The sequence below is a fragment of the Muntiacus reevesi genome, chromosome 18 (genome assembly GCF_963930625.1).
Source record: "Muntiacus reevesi chromosome 18, mMunRee1.1, whole genome shotgun sequence".
Lineage (NCBI taxonomy): Eukaryota > Metazoa > Chordata > Mammalia > Artiodactyla > Cervidae > Muntiacus > Muntiacus reevesi.
The window spans coordinates 12,358,080-12,373,862 of NC_089266.1; the positions used below are offsets into that span (position 1 = coordinate 12,358,080).

Here is a 15,783-nt window from a genome sequence, read left to right on the forward strand (position 1 = left end):
TCTCTGCCCCCACCTGCTCCCTGTGTGAGCACCCATGCACCCATGAGGCCACAGGATAAGGCTTCCTGTTTTGCACTCTGAGGAGGAGGTTCTGTTCCTCCATCAGATTTTGTCACCCTAGAAACATGCCAATCTTTGTTTTAAGCTCATAGAACACATTTTTAATGAAAGAGGAAGCGCAAATTAAAAAAACAAACAAAGTGGGATTCTGGCTGTAGTGTCAGAGAGTAAACAAACTCCTACCACAGACTCAGAGACGGGTGGCCTGTTTTAGAGAAAAGAAACTGAAGTCCAAGCTCCCACCCTATCCCACCCTGAGTCCTGACAGTGTACATGCACAAAAACATAGGCTCATACTTAATGAACAAACTGGGTGACAAAGGAAATCAAATGCTAAGTCTAGCTCCTCACAAGGCCAAACAGAGACCTAACACACAGCACCTCCCAGGCCACCCAACCCCTGGGAGGCACAGCCAGGTGAGGGGAGGAGGGGAAAGTCTTCACCCCACCCGACGGGAGTCACATCCCTTTGACAAGGAATTCACAGACCAGCGCAGTCACAATATCCTGAGGACCACAGAGTTCAAATGAGAGCCCTGGTCTGGGCAGACCTGCACTGTAGACTCCATCGTGGCCCTGAGGCGCCTCCTTGGCTTGCCCTCTGGCATTTTGCTTCTCAGAACCCCCTGTGCTCCCCATGTGGCAGCCATGCCTCCTGAAGCCCCACCCCGTATAGCTCCCAGAAAGGGATGGTGGCAGCTGGTGGCCTTCTGCTGACAGGCAAGCCCCTTCCACGCTGAGTGGTCAGTGAACTGGGGGCATACTTACAAATTTGAGCATGTTCCAATCGAACACGTAGTCATAGGAGAAACCCTGGCGATGGAACAAGTTCCTGAAGAGCTGTCTCAGGTATGAGTAGTCAGGCTTATCGTCAAAACGCAAGGACCGGCAGAAATTTAGGTACGTGGCGAATTCAGCTGTAAACACCAGAAGACTCAGAGGTAACCAGCAGTACTCCTGACTGAGAGCCAGAATGGTGTCTGTCCACAGAACCCTTGACCACCCATGGCCCCAGAGAGAGGCTGTGAAAGCTGGAGCCTGAAGCACCAGGAATCCTTTGAGGAAAGAGGATGAGAACTGAGTACCACAGAGCATGACATAGTTTCATCTGAGACATTTACCCCAGGAGAAATCTCACAAGAACAAAAGGAAGACTCCCCGAGTTATGGCTCAGAAAGGCCAAGGAGCACTAGGGGCAGAGGATGTGGCCACTCCAAGAGCAGGTCTCCTGCCCAGTCCTCAGCTCCCTAACTGTGCTTCCCTGGTCCTTCCTCCAGACCTCACAGGCCTCTGCCCTCCCACAGAACTACAGCTGGCTCGCTGTCCACCGGACACTCACAAGGGTAGCCTTTACACAACACCTCGATGGGAGTGGACATCTTCTTCTCACTGATCCTCTCATACTTCTGCCTCTTGGTAGCAGCCTTCAGGCCCTGCCAGGGCAGTGAGCCCAGGTTGAAGTACATGAGCACGTAGCCCAGAGACTCCAGGTCATCCCTTCGAGATTGTTCTGGATAGAGAGGAGAGCAGGTCAGGGTGGCATGCCTAAGCATGCACAGCAACACCCCACAGACGCTGCCTGGGGATAAACTCAGAGCCCCAGAGAAGGACACTTGGAGTCTTTGCTTCCGCAGAAGCAACTCTGCTGTGCTGTTAAGAGATGCACTACCACCCATTAGGAAGCCCCAGCACATGCTGTCCCCCATGCCCCAAAAGATAAGGTCTCCAGGCCCAGATGCCAGCCTTTGCTATGAAGGTTTGATGCCAGCCTCCATACCCAATGTGTCACAACCAACCCTCAGGGCCCCCAAGAGGATGCAGGACAGTCAAGGTGGGAGGGCTCACCGATGCCAAGGTGTGTGTTGATGGAGGCATACCGCGCCGTCCCGGTGAGGTTCTTGTTCTCGCGGTAGGGGATGTGCTGGTGGGTGCGGGCGTCCCGGTACTTCTTAGCCAGCCCAAAGTCAATGATGTAGACCAGGTTGCCCTTCTTACCCAGCCCCATGAGGAAGTTGTCCGGCTTCACATCTCGGTGGATGAAGTTTTTCGAGTGTATGTATTCAATACGACTAATCTGCAGGTGGAGAAGCAGGGGTGACAGGTTGAACCCCAGGCTGCAGCCTGGCAGGGGGAACCAAGGGGAACCCTGGCCCACTTGCAAACACACCCTGCCCTCCATGGGTCACTATCTCTTGCAGTTAACAAGCTTCTGTTTTCTCCGTATGCACACATGGCACAAAAAGGAAGCGAACAACCCTGAAGGCCTCATCAGATGATGAATCAAACCAAGCATGTGCTGAGCACGTGGGCTGCCCTTCAGTGGAGAAAAATGAAGTCTTACCATTTGGTCAGCAAGGAGTAGGACGGTTTTGAGACTGAACTTCCTAGAGCAAAAGTTGAAGAGGTCTTCCAGGCTGGGTCCCAACAGTTCCATCACCATGACGTTGTAGTCCCCCTCAGCCCCGCACCACCGGATGGTGGGGATGCCCACTGCAAGAGAGTCTGCGTCAGTCCGCCTCCGTGCACCTGCACTGAGGACGCCCGTGCCTGTGATGCTGACGGGGGGCGGCTGGGCAGGAGCAATGACAAGTGACGTGGGGAGAGGCTGAAGGCCAGCTTCACAGTGGGGGTGGAGTGAGGGGCTCAGGAGGAAGATCCCCGCTGGCTCCCACAATCGGGTCCCAGTCTCCCTACGACTGACATCCCGCACCAGTGTGGTAAGGTGTCATAGTTAATGACCCAATGCTGATACACTGTCATTAACTAAAGTGTATACTACTCAGGCTTCCTCAGGTTTTAACCTCACGCCCTCGGGCTGCTCCAGGACCTGTCCCGACCTCACGTGACGAGTAGTCGGCACGTCTCCTTCAGCTGCTCTTGGCTGGGAGGGTCTCTCAGACTTTCCTGGTCTGAACAACCCAGATGGTTTGGAGCAGGGCTGGGCAGGGATGACAGACTGTCCCTCTGCCGGCCTGTCGGATATTTTTCTCGTTATTAGTCTGGGCTTGTGGGTCTGGGGAGGAAGGCCACAGAGGGAAAGTGCCCTTCTCATCACGTCCCGCAGGGCCGTGCTCTCAGCATGACTCCTCACCGTGGCTGTGCCCCTGGTCACCTGGCTGAGGGCTATCTGTCATGTGTCTCCACTGGGGAGTTTCTCTTCCCCCCCACCCATCCTGTTTTCCCTGCGGGGATGTCACTACACATGGCCCACACTTAAGAGGGGTTTTGGGCCCCCTTCCCAGAGGGCAGAGCATATATATATATATATATTATATATATATATATATTATATAGATGACTCAGAATGCTTCCACACAGATGTGTCTCTTCTCCTCATTTACTTATTCACTATTTTTTCCCATCAGTATAAGCCCACTAGTGTCTGTGTTATACTTTGGTCTGTACTCCAACACTGTATCACTTATTCTGTTGCTCCAAGCATCCCAGCCTTGCCTGTTTCTCAGTGAGCAGCTCCTGGGGCCCTTTAACACCCCATCACTGCAAGCTGTTTATTTTGAGTATTGCATTCCTTTTTGGTACTATAAGATGCTAAATACTTTGATTTTGATATCAACAGGGCAACTTTTCATTTTTACAATTAAATATTTTAAAAATACATTTTACACGTGACATGAGAACAAACTTAAAAAGGTCCATAGGTTATAAGGCATAATGTGACAAAAGCTTGTGGCCTACCATGAACACAGAAGCTCAGCAGGGCCCCAGCACAAGAGCCATAAACAACACAACACTGACGTGCCTGACAGTCAGTTGCTCACTAGTGATAAGCAGAGCACCTTGAAAGCAGCCAGAGAATGCAGCTCAGCGGGTCAGCATCTTCCAAGAACTGAGAAAAGAACTGGCAATCTGCCGAAAAACACCTCATCAGAGACAAAATGAAGATATTTTCAGATATAAAATGGGTGATCAATCAATCACCAGCACTGTGACATGCTATAGGATGTCCTTCAGGCAGGAGGCAAACGATGACACATGGAAGTGTGGGGCTACAAAAGGAATGAAAAGCACTGAAAATAACAACATAAGTACATAAAAAATTATTTAAATTTAAGAAGTATGACTGTTTACCTGACTTCCTTGGTGGCACAGTGGTTAAGAATCCACCGGCCAATGCAGGGGACACAGGTTCTATCCCTGCTCCAGGAAGGTTCCACCCGCCGTGGAGCAACGAAGCTCCGTGCGCCACAACCACTGAGCCCACGCTCTAGGGCCCAGGGTCGCAACTACTGAGACTGCATGCCACAACTCCTGAAGCTCAAGTGCCCTGGAACTCACCCGCCGTAACTACTGAGCCAAAAATTCTGCAACTGCTACTGACGCCTGTGTGCCTAGAGCCTGTGCTCCACGACAAGAGAAGCAGCACAATGAGAAGCCCACGCATGGCAATGAAGAGTAGCTCCCGCTCACCTCGACTAGAGAAAGCCCACGCAAAGCAACACAGACCCAGAGCAGCAAAAAACAAAAAATTAATTAAGACACGACTGTTTAAACAAAAATAACAATGCACCACAGCATTTACAACATGCAAATATAAGCATATGACACTATCACACAGGCAGGCAGGAGTCCACGAGGTCAGGTTCCTCTGCATCCTGCTAAAGAGATGATAGACCCTAACTGAACCACTAAAGTAACAACACAAAGATAGTGAAAGAATTCAACAAAGGACATCATCACAAGAAAAATCATTTAGAAATGTTAAAAAAAAAAAATCAAAATAAGGTTAAAAAGGAGGGAAACTGAAGACCAGATGACACAAAAATAACAGCAAAGCCAATCCTGTCTTTCTCAGACTAGACAGAAAAGAAAGGATCCACACCAAACACTCTTCAGCTAGATCTAGGCCACAAGGAGGACAGTGCACCACACCACATCGATGAGAAAGCAGAAGGGCTGTGTTAGCATCAGACATGGTAGACTTGTGCAGAGGAGTATTTCCAGGGATATTATCAGGCATCTCACAGTGATAAAGGCATCAGCTGATCAAGGAAACATATATTGTAAGTGCTCGAACAGCTAACAACAGAGCTTCAAAACACACGAAGCAACACGGCAAGGAGAGAGACACCCACAACCTGACCAGAGATGTCAGTCACCCCTCACAGCAGCAGGACAAGGTTTTTTTTCCAGGTATCACAGGGCATTTATCAAGACACATCACATTCTTGTCAGAAAGCAGGCTTCAATAAAGTTAAAAGGATTCAAGTTTTATAACATATATTCTCAGAAAACAGGGGAACTCATTTAGAAATAAATAACAGTTCTATAGAAAAAAATCCTCAAATATATGGAAGCTAAATAATACAGTTCAAAATAATTTATGGATCAAGAAAGACATCAAAAGGGTAATATTAGCATTTTGAACTACAGGAAAAAGAAAACTCATCAGGATTTGAGATATTGCTATGGCAGGGGGAAACTTGATAGCCACTAAATGCCTATACTACAGAAAACACATCAATGATCTCAGCTTCTACCTTAAGAAAAGAGTTAAACCCTAAGCAGTCAGAAGTGAAATAAAAGATCACAGCAGAAACTGAAGAAGCAGAAAACTGAGAAATGACAGAGAAAATGACTGAGACCAAAGCTGGTCCTCTGAGCAGCCTGTTGATAAACCTCTAATGAGACTGACTGGGAAAAACAGAAGACACAAAATTACCAACAGCAAGAATGAGGGAATTCCCTGGAGGTTCACTGGTTAGCACGCCGTGCTTTCACTGTTGAGGGGCCAGGTTCTATCCCTGGTCTGGGACCCAAGATCTCACAAGCTGCATGGCACAACCAAAAACAAAACAAAACGAAAAACAAACGAAACAAAACAAACAGGAATGAGAGGCAACATCACTACATTCAGGCTTCCCAGGTGGCTCAATGGTAAAGATTCCACCTGCCAATGCAGGAGACACAGGAAACGTGGGTTCAATCCTTGGTTTGGGAAGACCTCCTGGAGGAGGAAATGGCAACCCACTCTAGTATTCTTGCTAGGGTTTTGAAAACCCCATGGACAGAGGAGCCTGGGGGGCTATAGTCCTTGGGGTCACAAAGAGTCAGAAATGACTGAGCATGCACAAACATGGGGAAATATAAACAGCTTTATGACAATACAATCAGTAACTGAGGTGAAACAAACAAGTTATTTGAAAGATATGAACCAACAAAGCCCTTGTATGCTGTTGGTGGGAACATAAGTACAAGCAGTCTGGCAGTTTCTTCAGAGAGAAAAAACATTCACTTCTTCTGGTTCAGCCATTCCATTCCTAGTCACTTACCCAGGAGGAAAAGGAAATGAACATCCATATAAATATATACAGGAAAGTTCACAGCAGCTTTGTTTGGAGTGCCTGACACCTGGAACAAATCCAAGTGCCCATGAACAGGTGCATGGATAAAGAAACTAGGCACCCAAGGGAATAATTCTCAGCAATAAAAAGGAGTAACCATTAACATATACACAAATTCTCAAACGAAAGTACACAGAGTACTACTCCTTGCACAGGAAGCTCTAGAAAATGCATATCAACCTATAGTGACAAGCAGATGACAAAAGGCGGGGGTAGAGGAAGCACAAAAGGACCCAACAAACTTTGAAGAGCAACGGATATTCTGTCACCAAGATTATGGCAATGGTTTCTTGAGAGGACACGCATGGTAAAATTCTCAAATCACCACACTCAAAACATGCAGTTTGATTCCTCTCAGTGACGCTGATTAAAAAAAAAAAAACAAAACAGAATGTTTTAGTTTTCTCTTCACACTAAAGTCACCTGAGCCATCCGAAGTGGATTTTGGGGTGAGGGGAGGCAGCAACCTCAGTCACATGTGTTCACAAGGCCTCCCTCACTGTCCATAACACCTCCTCCATTGAAGTCAGCAGCCTGAGCCCACAAGGGTCTTTCTGTGCCTGGAGTGTGGTGGCACAGCAGATAAGACGGTCCACACTCACACTGCACGTTCCATAATGTCCCTCACAGAAGTCCCCTGCCTAGGGAACAACCTAGGGCCAGGCACCGCCATGTCGTCGTCATGGTTAAGTCTGGAACAGTTTCTTAATCTTCCAGCAAAGAGAAATTTTTGAAGGGTTCAGGTCAATTTTGAATGGTCCTCAATTTTGGATTTGCCTGATTGCTGGTTCTAATCACTTGACAGATGGAAATCTGCCAGATTTCTCCAACAAAAAGTACTTTTCTCTTTGCTACTATAAGTTATTCTGGCTGTGCTGCAGGGCATGTGGGCTCTTAGTTCCCTCACCAGGTTCTGAACCTGGGTCCTAGGCAGTGAAAGTGCAGAGTCTTAACCAGTGGACCACCAGGGAATTCCCCTCTTTATTATTAATATGTAACCTGTGAGGGAAAAAAAAATAACCTGTTGATGAAGCTTTGAGGGTAGTGTCAATATCTGAACTTGTATCAGGTTGGTATAAAATTGTGGTTTTGCATTGTTGAACTTGGCCGTTTAATATTGGAATACATTCTTCAATGTGGTTATGCTACACATCATTTTAATGTGCATTTCTCGCTTTATGTTTTTTTGCTAATGACTTATTACTTGCTGTTTATTTTACATTTATTTTAGACCATGGAAATGATGCTAGACAAAAAACAAATTCAATCAATCTTATCTGAGTTCAAAATAGGTTGGAAAGCAGAAGACAACTTGCAACATCATCACATTTGATCCAGGAACTGCTAATGAATGTATGAGAAGTTTTGCAAAGGAGACGAGAGCCTTGAAGATGAGCGTAGTGGCTGGCCATCAGAAGTTGACAACGACAAACTCAGAACATCATCGAAGCTGATCCTCTTAAAAGTACACGAGAAGTTGCCAAAGAACTCAATGTCAACCATTCCATGGTTGTTTGTCATTTGAAGCAAACTGGAAAGGTGAAAACGCTTGCTAAGTAGGTGCCTCATGAGCTGACCGAAAATTTAAAAAAAAACTGCTGTTCTGAAATGTCACCTTCTCTTATTCTACATAACAATGAATCACTTCTCAATCGGATTATGACATGTGATGCAAAGTGGATTTTATACCACAACCAGCGACAACTAGCTCAGTGGTTGGACTGAGAAGAAACAGAAGTTCCAGAGCACTTCTCAAAGCCAAAAGTGTACCAAAAAAAGGTCATGGTCACTGTTCGGTGGTCTGCTGCCCGTCTAATCCACTACAACTTTCTGAATCCCAGCGAAACCATTACATCTGAGAAGTATGCTCAGCAAATCGATGAGATGCACCGAAAACTGCAACGACTGTGTTGGTCAACAGAATGGGTCCAATTCTCCACAACGTGCCCAACTGCACCTCATGTAACTCTTCAAAAGCTGAACTGGGCTATGAAGTTTTGCCTTACCCACCATATTCACCTGATCTCATGTCAACCAACTACCACTTCTTCAAGCATCTCAACAGCCTTCTTTTGCACGCAAAATGCTTCCATAACCAGCAGGAGACAGAAGACACTTTCCAAATGTCGGTCGAATCTTGAACAGATTTGAATAAACAAACTTATTTCTTGTTTGCAACAATGTGGTCATTGTTTAATGGTTCCTGTTTTGATTAATAAAGATGTCCTTGAACCGAGTTATAATGATTTAAAATTCATGGTAGGCAGCCATTTACTTTTGTACCAACCTGATATGTTTGCATCCATCTGATTACCCTTTAAACCAATTAAGTAACAAAACAGTGTCCACAAAGTGGCGAGCTTCCATTTGATTGTCCCTTCTGCCCCTCTGTGGAGCTTAACTTTGCACATGCGAGTTGTGTGTAGAGCACTGTAGACTCATGAACTCTCCCCTCTTCCATGTGTCACATAAATCTTAGGATTGTGTGTGTGGGTGTGCAGAGCACTGTGGATTCATGAATTCTCCCCTCTTCCATGTGTCACATAAATTTTAGGATTATTTTTTCTAGTTCTGTGAAGAATGTCATAGTTAATTTGACAGGGGTCACATCCACTCTGTAGATTGCTTTAAGCAGTATGGCCATTTAAACACTATTCATTCTTCCAATCCAAAAGCACGGTGTATCTTTCCATCTCTTTAAATCATCTTCCATTTCCTTTATCAACGTTCTATCATTCTCAGTATATGTCTTTCACCCTCCTCACTTAGGTTTATTCCTAAATATGTTACTTGATATAATTTTTAAAAGGACCGTCTTTTTACCTTCCCCTTGTGTTATTTCACTGTAGTATAAAGAAATGAAATAGATTTCTGTATGTTACACTTGTACCCTGCTACCTTGATGAATTCATTATCAGTTCTGGTAGTTTGTGTGTGGAGTCGGTACACAGGGTTTTCTATACACCTATCTGCACATAAAGACAATTTTACCTCTTCCTTACCAATTTAGGTACCTTCTTTTTTTGTCCAAAAGAACTATGTTGGATAGAAGTGCTGAGAGTCTCTTCCACATATTATAATCCGTTATTCACGCTGAGGCTTTAATTGAAGCCACTTCAAGCTCGTTCCTGTGTCCTTAGGACTCCTGCTAGAGTACCTGTTAGAGGCTAAGCACGTCTCTCCTTTTAGCCCCATTCTTCAGACTCACCTTCCCTCTTCCTGCCTCACCCTGGAATCTGGGCTCCTCTTGGTGGGGAGTGATATTAGAAGCTGCCATCTGGGTGCTGGATGAGTGTGTGGCATTTACATCTCGGTCAACCTGGCCCTTCACTGCTCTTCAAATCTGTCAGTCTGTTCCGTGGGAGGAGGGCCCTGCTGGACTTTGAGTGGAATCCCCTGAGCCCTCTCTCTGAGCCGCTCTGGGACACATCATCCTTTCCATGAACAGAATGTCTCCGCCTGCTTGAGTCCTCATCGGTATCCTCGAATACATTTTCTACATACAGGTCGCACCTGGCTTAGGATTTATTCCTCTGTACCTTACGGTTTGTCTTTCACTACTGTAAACAGTATGATAAGAACAACACTTTGGCCTCTGGACTTCTCTGGGTCCAACAGCCACCGGACCAGGGATCTTGGTTCTCTGTCCGACCAGATGTTTGCAGGTGGCTGTGCCAAGGCGCCAGGGGAGTTGCTGTGCAGTACTGGCAACTCAAAGTGGGTCACTATGCGCCAGGTTCAGCTTCCCATCCACGACCCCTGGGGTCATACCTGACCTTCACGTGGATGTCTCTAAGCCCTAGAGTGAGCTGTACACAGAGGGCTTATGGAACTAGAAGGAGGGCAAAGCAGTGGAGCTGACCTTTGAGAAGTCCCCCAAGGGCGTGGAGTCTCTCCAGTCACCAGTCCTGGTAGGTGTTCTGCAGGTGGAGTGAAAGGCACCAGGGGGCTGAAAGCAGCCACGGTAGGTGGGGCTATCTTTTTGCAATCCAAGCTTTGCGGAGCAAAGTGGCAGAAGCAGGGAAACGGTGGGCAGGGGCACTGCCATAGACCTCAGGTAGGGTCCACGGCACCCATCCACTTCCTTCTTGGCAGGGGAGGGTTGAGACAGAGGAAGAAGGTTCTGGGCAAGTGCTCGTGGGTGTGGGGGAAATCCCTCTAGAACCTGCATACCTCTTGGTCTCCACTCCCAAATTTCCAGCTTTTTCAAGTGGCCAGGATGTGGAAGTGTTTTCCTGTGGAAGGCTATGTGGTAATAACACTTCTCGTGTCAGAGAAGGCTGAGCACAAGACCACAGGACACGCCGCTGCTCTCTAGGAGCCCGGCTCTCAGGGCTGAGGTAGGGCTTCCCCCACTGGCCTCCTCCTGACCTGCTCTGGGGATAGGACATGGGACTGAGGACAGGCAAAGAGATGGCTGGCAACAGCTGCAGACTGCTAGCCCTCTCCCTCCACTGAAGCCAGCACCACTTGCTTACTGCTCCCTGGGGGCCCACTTTCTCAGGATGCCAAGCTGCACTAGCTGTGTGCAAATGAACCATCTGCAATTTAACTTTTTCCTTATAGAAATGCTCCATAGTGTATTTCAGTCTCGAGCAGAGCATTCTCTACCATCAATGCTCCACAGGAGACAAGGTTCTAACTGTTGCCCCATGACTTGATGATCTCCTACTGGAAGGATGGAAATCAGTTTGAGCAGAAAACGTGGTGTAGACAGGTCAGGAGAGGCAGGGCCAGGTGACAGCATCAACAGGAAGCCATGGTTGGGTAAGGGCTGTCTCTACGTGTGATGAGGGATTCCCATTTCGGACCTCCGATCCCAGGCACAGACTTGCTTCACCTCCCTGAGCCTTCACCAGGGTTCCTGTGTGTCTCTAAGAAGTGGGTTCAAAGGGTACCTCTGCACCCAGCTCGAGCTTCCAGGTGAACATGAAGCAAAATCCTTAAGCTTTAATAACGCTGAGCTTTCTCACCCTGGCTTCTCAAGACCACAGGCAAGGGCTTCTTCCTAGTGTCTGGCATCAGCAACCTGCCCCCAGCAGCAGCAGCAGCAGTGTTGTGGCAGCTGAAGGACAAAGGGCTCACTCAGTTCACAAGCTGAGACTCTCAGTGCTGGAACGGGGTGGATACACTGGAGCACATGGAGGGACGTATGTCTGATGCTGGGTTCTGTCACCCCAGTGTCTGCCCCTCTACTTATTATTTGTGGGGGCTTCATAGGACTTCATGAGTCACTGATCTGGAAATAACATGAGGTAGCCTAGTTGGTGTAAATATAAGGCAGTGGCCTTTTCTCATGTTCTTCTGGGGTTTTGTTGTTTACAAGCTTCCTACTGTATTCAAAGAAGAGCCAGATAAAAGGCTGTGCACCAGGCAAACGATCTGAGACACAAATTTGGGGGTGCCCAACCCCCATCTCAAAACAGGGGTCTTTTGTGTTCCCTTCCCCCATCTTAGACCAAATCTTCTGTACTAAAAACTTGACTCCTATTCTACTCCGTTCTCCATCTTCACCAACACATCCTTTAGTCTGTGGGGTATTTCCACAATTCAAAAGGTTTGTGCAGAAGTACTGAAGCAGCTAGAAACACTCTATCCCTTGTTCCCAACTCCAAATCAAGACTGTTACTTGACGTGATTCATGACAAACACACTGCTGAATTTGCATGGATCAAACCTACTTTAATCTCAAATCTTAGGGAAGAGAGAAGTGGGGGCAGGGGGGGCCTTCTTTGTAGAAAGTGAGGTTGGGAGACCACTCAGGGGAAGATGTATGTATCTCCAGGTCACTCAAGAGCTTTCGTGCAAGTGTAAGAAATGTATATCAAAGTGGCCACATGACTGTTTAACAGGAAACAAATATAACTCCATGTTCTCTGTTAGACACCAAAGCTTTGTTTGAAATCTTGAATTTAGGAGGAAGGAGTAGTTTGTCTTCTCCTGGTTCCCCTTCCCCTTGCTCTCGAACTACAGGCGACTTCAGCCCTGGGGCCACAGGGACCTCACCCCCAGAAAGCAAAGACTCAGTGGCTGACTCTGCTGCGCCCTCACTTCCTTTCTCACTCACCATGTCCTGTCACATGGGCTGGCCCTTTCTCTCTTTTCCCTGTCAAATGTAAAGAATAAAAACTCGCTTGCACTGAGGAGAAAAAGAATTATATTTCCTAACTGACTGTTGTTGGTGTAATAAGAGAACTAATTTTATACTCTGATCTGAAGTATCTGGCTCACTGCTCTAACTTGTCTTGTTGGTCTCCTATGTAGGAAGTCAGATCATGCACCAGTAAGTTTTGTTGCTTTTTTCTCCATCCTTATTCTTTGAAACTTCCCCCTTCTGTGCTGGCTGAGACACGCCAAGTCACACTGGAGAAGAATGATTAATGGCAAGGTTGAAGATGATGTGGATCTAATAGGAGCCCCCGAGGCTGTCCAGGAGAAGGCAAATGTAGGTAACCACCTGAGAACACATCCCTATGGCTGGGGTGCCACCCTATAGGCTGAGCACCTGCTTGCTTCACAGAATGCTATTCCACCAACAGACTGTGGGCGAGGGAGTCACTGTGGCACCATGCTTAAGAGCAAAACCCTAGAAGCCAGCCAGGGCTCCTCCTCAACACAGGGAGGTCTGTTTATGGAGACACAAGAGCCTATAAACTGCAACGAAATCCATCGAACCACAACTGTGTCAACGTTGAAGAACCTCAGGAACACAGCAGGTCAAAGAGGAAAATTGTAGAATACACACAGTAAAATTGTATTACTCGTGTTCACAAAGAGTATGAACTAGGAAGATGTGGGGCATGGACTTGCCACTCATCTGCTCTGATGGTCCATTTCACTGGCAGCACTGTCTCTTACTGGCGACACCAACACACCTTATCACCCTAAGATAAGATGCAGTAGAAGCAGGGTGCTCCTCTTCTCAGTTCCCTGGCCAGAAGAGGAAGATACTATGGAGCCTGCTTCATCCTTAGCAGACTGTCTTGCAAGCTAAATGCTGAGGTCCAGGCAGCAATCAACTCTAAAGCCACTCACAAGAATGACCCCGCTCCCTGTGTACAGACAGCTGCTCCGTGACCTCAGAGGTGCGGTGCAGCGAGACCAGAAAGCTGATATGCACCTGGGATGCCAGAGTACCACTCCTGGGGCTGGGGCAGGACATGTGAGGCCGCAGGTGAGAGACAGCCACCAGAGTGCTACCCGGTGACCAGCCATGCCAGGGACACTCAGCTGCCCCTGCCCACTCGCCCTTAACATGAGAAATGGGTCACTTGGACTGTTATGTGCAGCTCTGGACACTTGATACTTTTCCCCTCATTCAGTCCAAAGATAATGAAACCATACGCCCGGGGGTGAAAAAGGGGGGATACCACCAGGTAAATGCTTTCCACTGGATTTGTGGAAAGTTTCAATATAAACTTAGGGACTCAGTATTAATGCAAATACAATTTTTCATGAAGTGTTTGGCAATTGAACCTTAAAACAACTGTAAATACAATGGCCAAATGTTTCTGGGCAATGTCATTAGATTTTTAAAAAACTAACTTCTTGCAGGATAATGGAGGAAAAAAAATTTAGAAACAAACTAAGCAAGGGCATGGGGAGACAGGCTTTGGGCAGCTGTAAAGAAGTCCTGGGGTGGGCACACAGGTGCCGAAGGCTTTCCTGCTCTCTCTCTCAAGCACATGGAAGTTTTGGGGGTTCATTTTAGTATTCTGATAGCCACAAGCTCAACATGTTCTTAGGCACTGTAAAACCTTTCCTAATAAAAAAGATCATAACTGTCTTAAATATACTGTGGGAACTGACCAGGCATGTAAAATGAGAGTGAACTTGAGTGAGAGGCCACCTGTTTCAACTGTCCACGTCACTGGTGGAATTCACCCACCATCAGCGCAGAGCTCCCATCCTCACCCCTGGCCTGAATTCTCATACAAAGGGCCCACCCACCCCTCCCACACCCGCCCTAAGCCTTAACCAGAAGTAGCTGTGAACTAAACAAAAGATCTCCACTCAAAGGTTCCCGAAGGAGAATGTGGTCTAAAGATACTTTGTGGGGTTATTAGGACTGGAAAGTGCAGTCAGCATCTAGGTTCTGCCTGGCAGTCCACTTTGTTTTGATAAAACCTGGGTGTCCACCCAAGTCCGTCACCAACATAATTAACTTAAAATTATTTCTGCTATTTGAAGTTTTTTAATCTATTGCACCAACTAGATCTGGGGCTCGTTCCTGATTGCTGACCCTCAGGGAGGGCTGCTCTCCAGGAGTGGTCTGGGAGCTACATACAGTGCTCATGTTCAAACCTGTGTTCTTTAGAAACAGCCTCAGTTTCTTCATTCGTTATAGGAGGGTGATGATACCTACTGCACATGACTGTGGTGGAGAACATGCCGGCACGTGTGAAAATACTTTTAACAATACCTGACACTAGTGTGTCTTTTTTTGCTTTTGCTTTTATTGAAGTAAAATTGGTATAAAACATATTAGTTTCAAGTGTACAATTTCATCTTTGCATACACTAATAAAAGGTGATCACCATAGTAAGTCTGGTTACCAAATGCTATCATACAACTGAAACTTTTCACCCATCTCATCCACACCCCAAAACATGCTTTTTTTTTTTTTTTTAAATGCCAACCCCTCCCTTAAGTGGCCTGAGTGAGCCAGCACAGCGGCTCTCTCTAGTGGAGCACTGCAAGGCCACGTTACCAGGCAGCAACCCAGGCAACACTGTACTACGAGCTAGAGAGGGCAAAGCAAGCCCTGGGCTTCAAGCTTTCTTCTGTGATGCTGTCAATATCAACCATCTGCAAAGAAGCCCAGAGCTCAGCATAAAAAGAAAAAAACCCATGATCAGAGATGCACCACTTGAGATGGATACAGAAGGCTGGCCAACTGCAGAGCTATGAGGTTTCCAGGCAGAGGCCTCTATCTCCTCTGCCATCCCAGCTTCAGCCCGGCTAGGACAAGCTCACAAAACAGTACCAGCATGGAGCTCTTCGCTCTCCCAGACAGAATCAGTTTTCTAAAAACAAACATTTACATCCTGATAGAATTCACCAAGTGTATATCTGAAGAAAGAGTAAAACCCGATCTATGTGTGGGTAGGGTCAGACAGGAGAATATCTTTTCTAGAATTCTGGTGGGCTTCCATGATCCTAGAAAAGGGATGGGAAGACTAAAGTAAGTGATCTTTTGCATTCTTAAACAGGGGGTCTACGCAAGAAGTACATGTAGTGGCATTTAGCAGCGTCTGCGGACATTTCTGACCACTGCAACTTGGGAGAGGGGGTGAGAGCCTACTGGCACCTAGGATGCTGCTCTCTGTCCTCCATGCAGGAGACAGCTTCCACAATAAAC

The 15,783-nt window shown here is 46.9% G+C and overlaps 1 protein-coding gene across 4 annotated transcripts in view; it reads right to left on the reverse strand.

Annotated features, from left to right (window-relative positions):
• The window catches only part of CSNK1D (casein kinase 1 delta), a 35,083-nt gene that overhangs the window by 11,037 nt on the left and 8,263 nt on the right, over positions 1-15,783 (reverse strand). For all 4 annotated transcript variants that reach the window (XM_065909204.1, XM_065909205.1, XM_065909206.1 and 1 more), the window contains exons 3-6: positions 2,402-2,550; positions 1,906-2,134; positions 1,400-1,570; positions 829-977 (exon numbers count right to left, since the gene is read on the reverse strand). In XM_065909204.1, the coding sequence (XP_065765276.1) occupies positions 829-977; positions 1,400-1,570; positions 1,906-2,134; positions 2,402-2,550 (698 nt within the window). The remainder of the gene's footprint in view (positions 1-828; positions 978-1,399; positions 1,571-1,905; positions 2,135-2,401; positions 2,551-15,783) is intronic.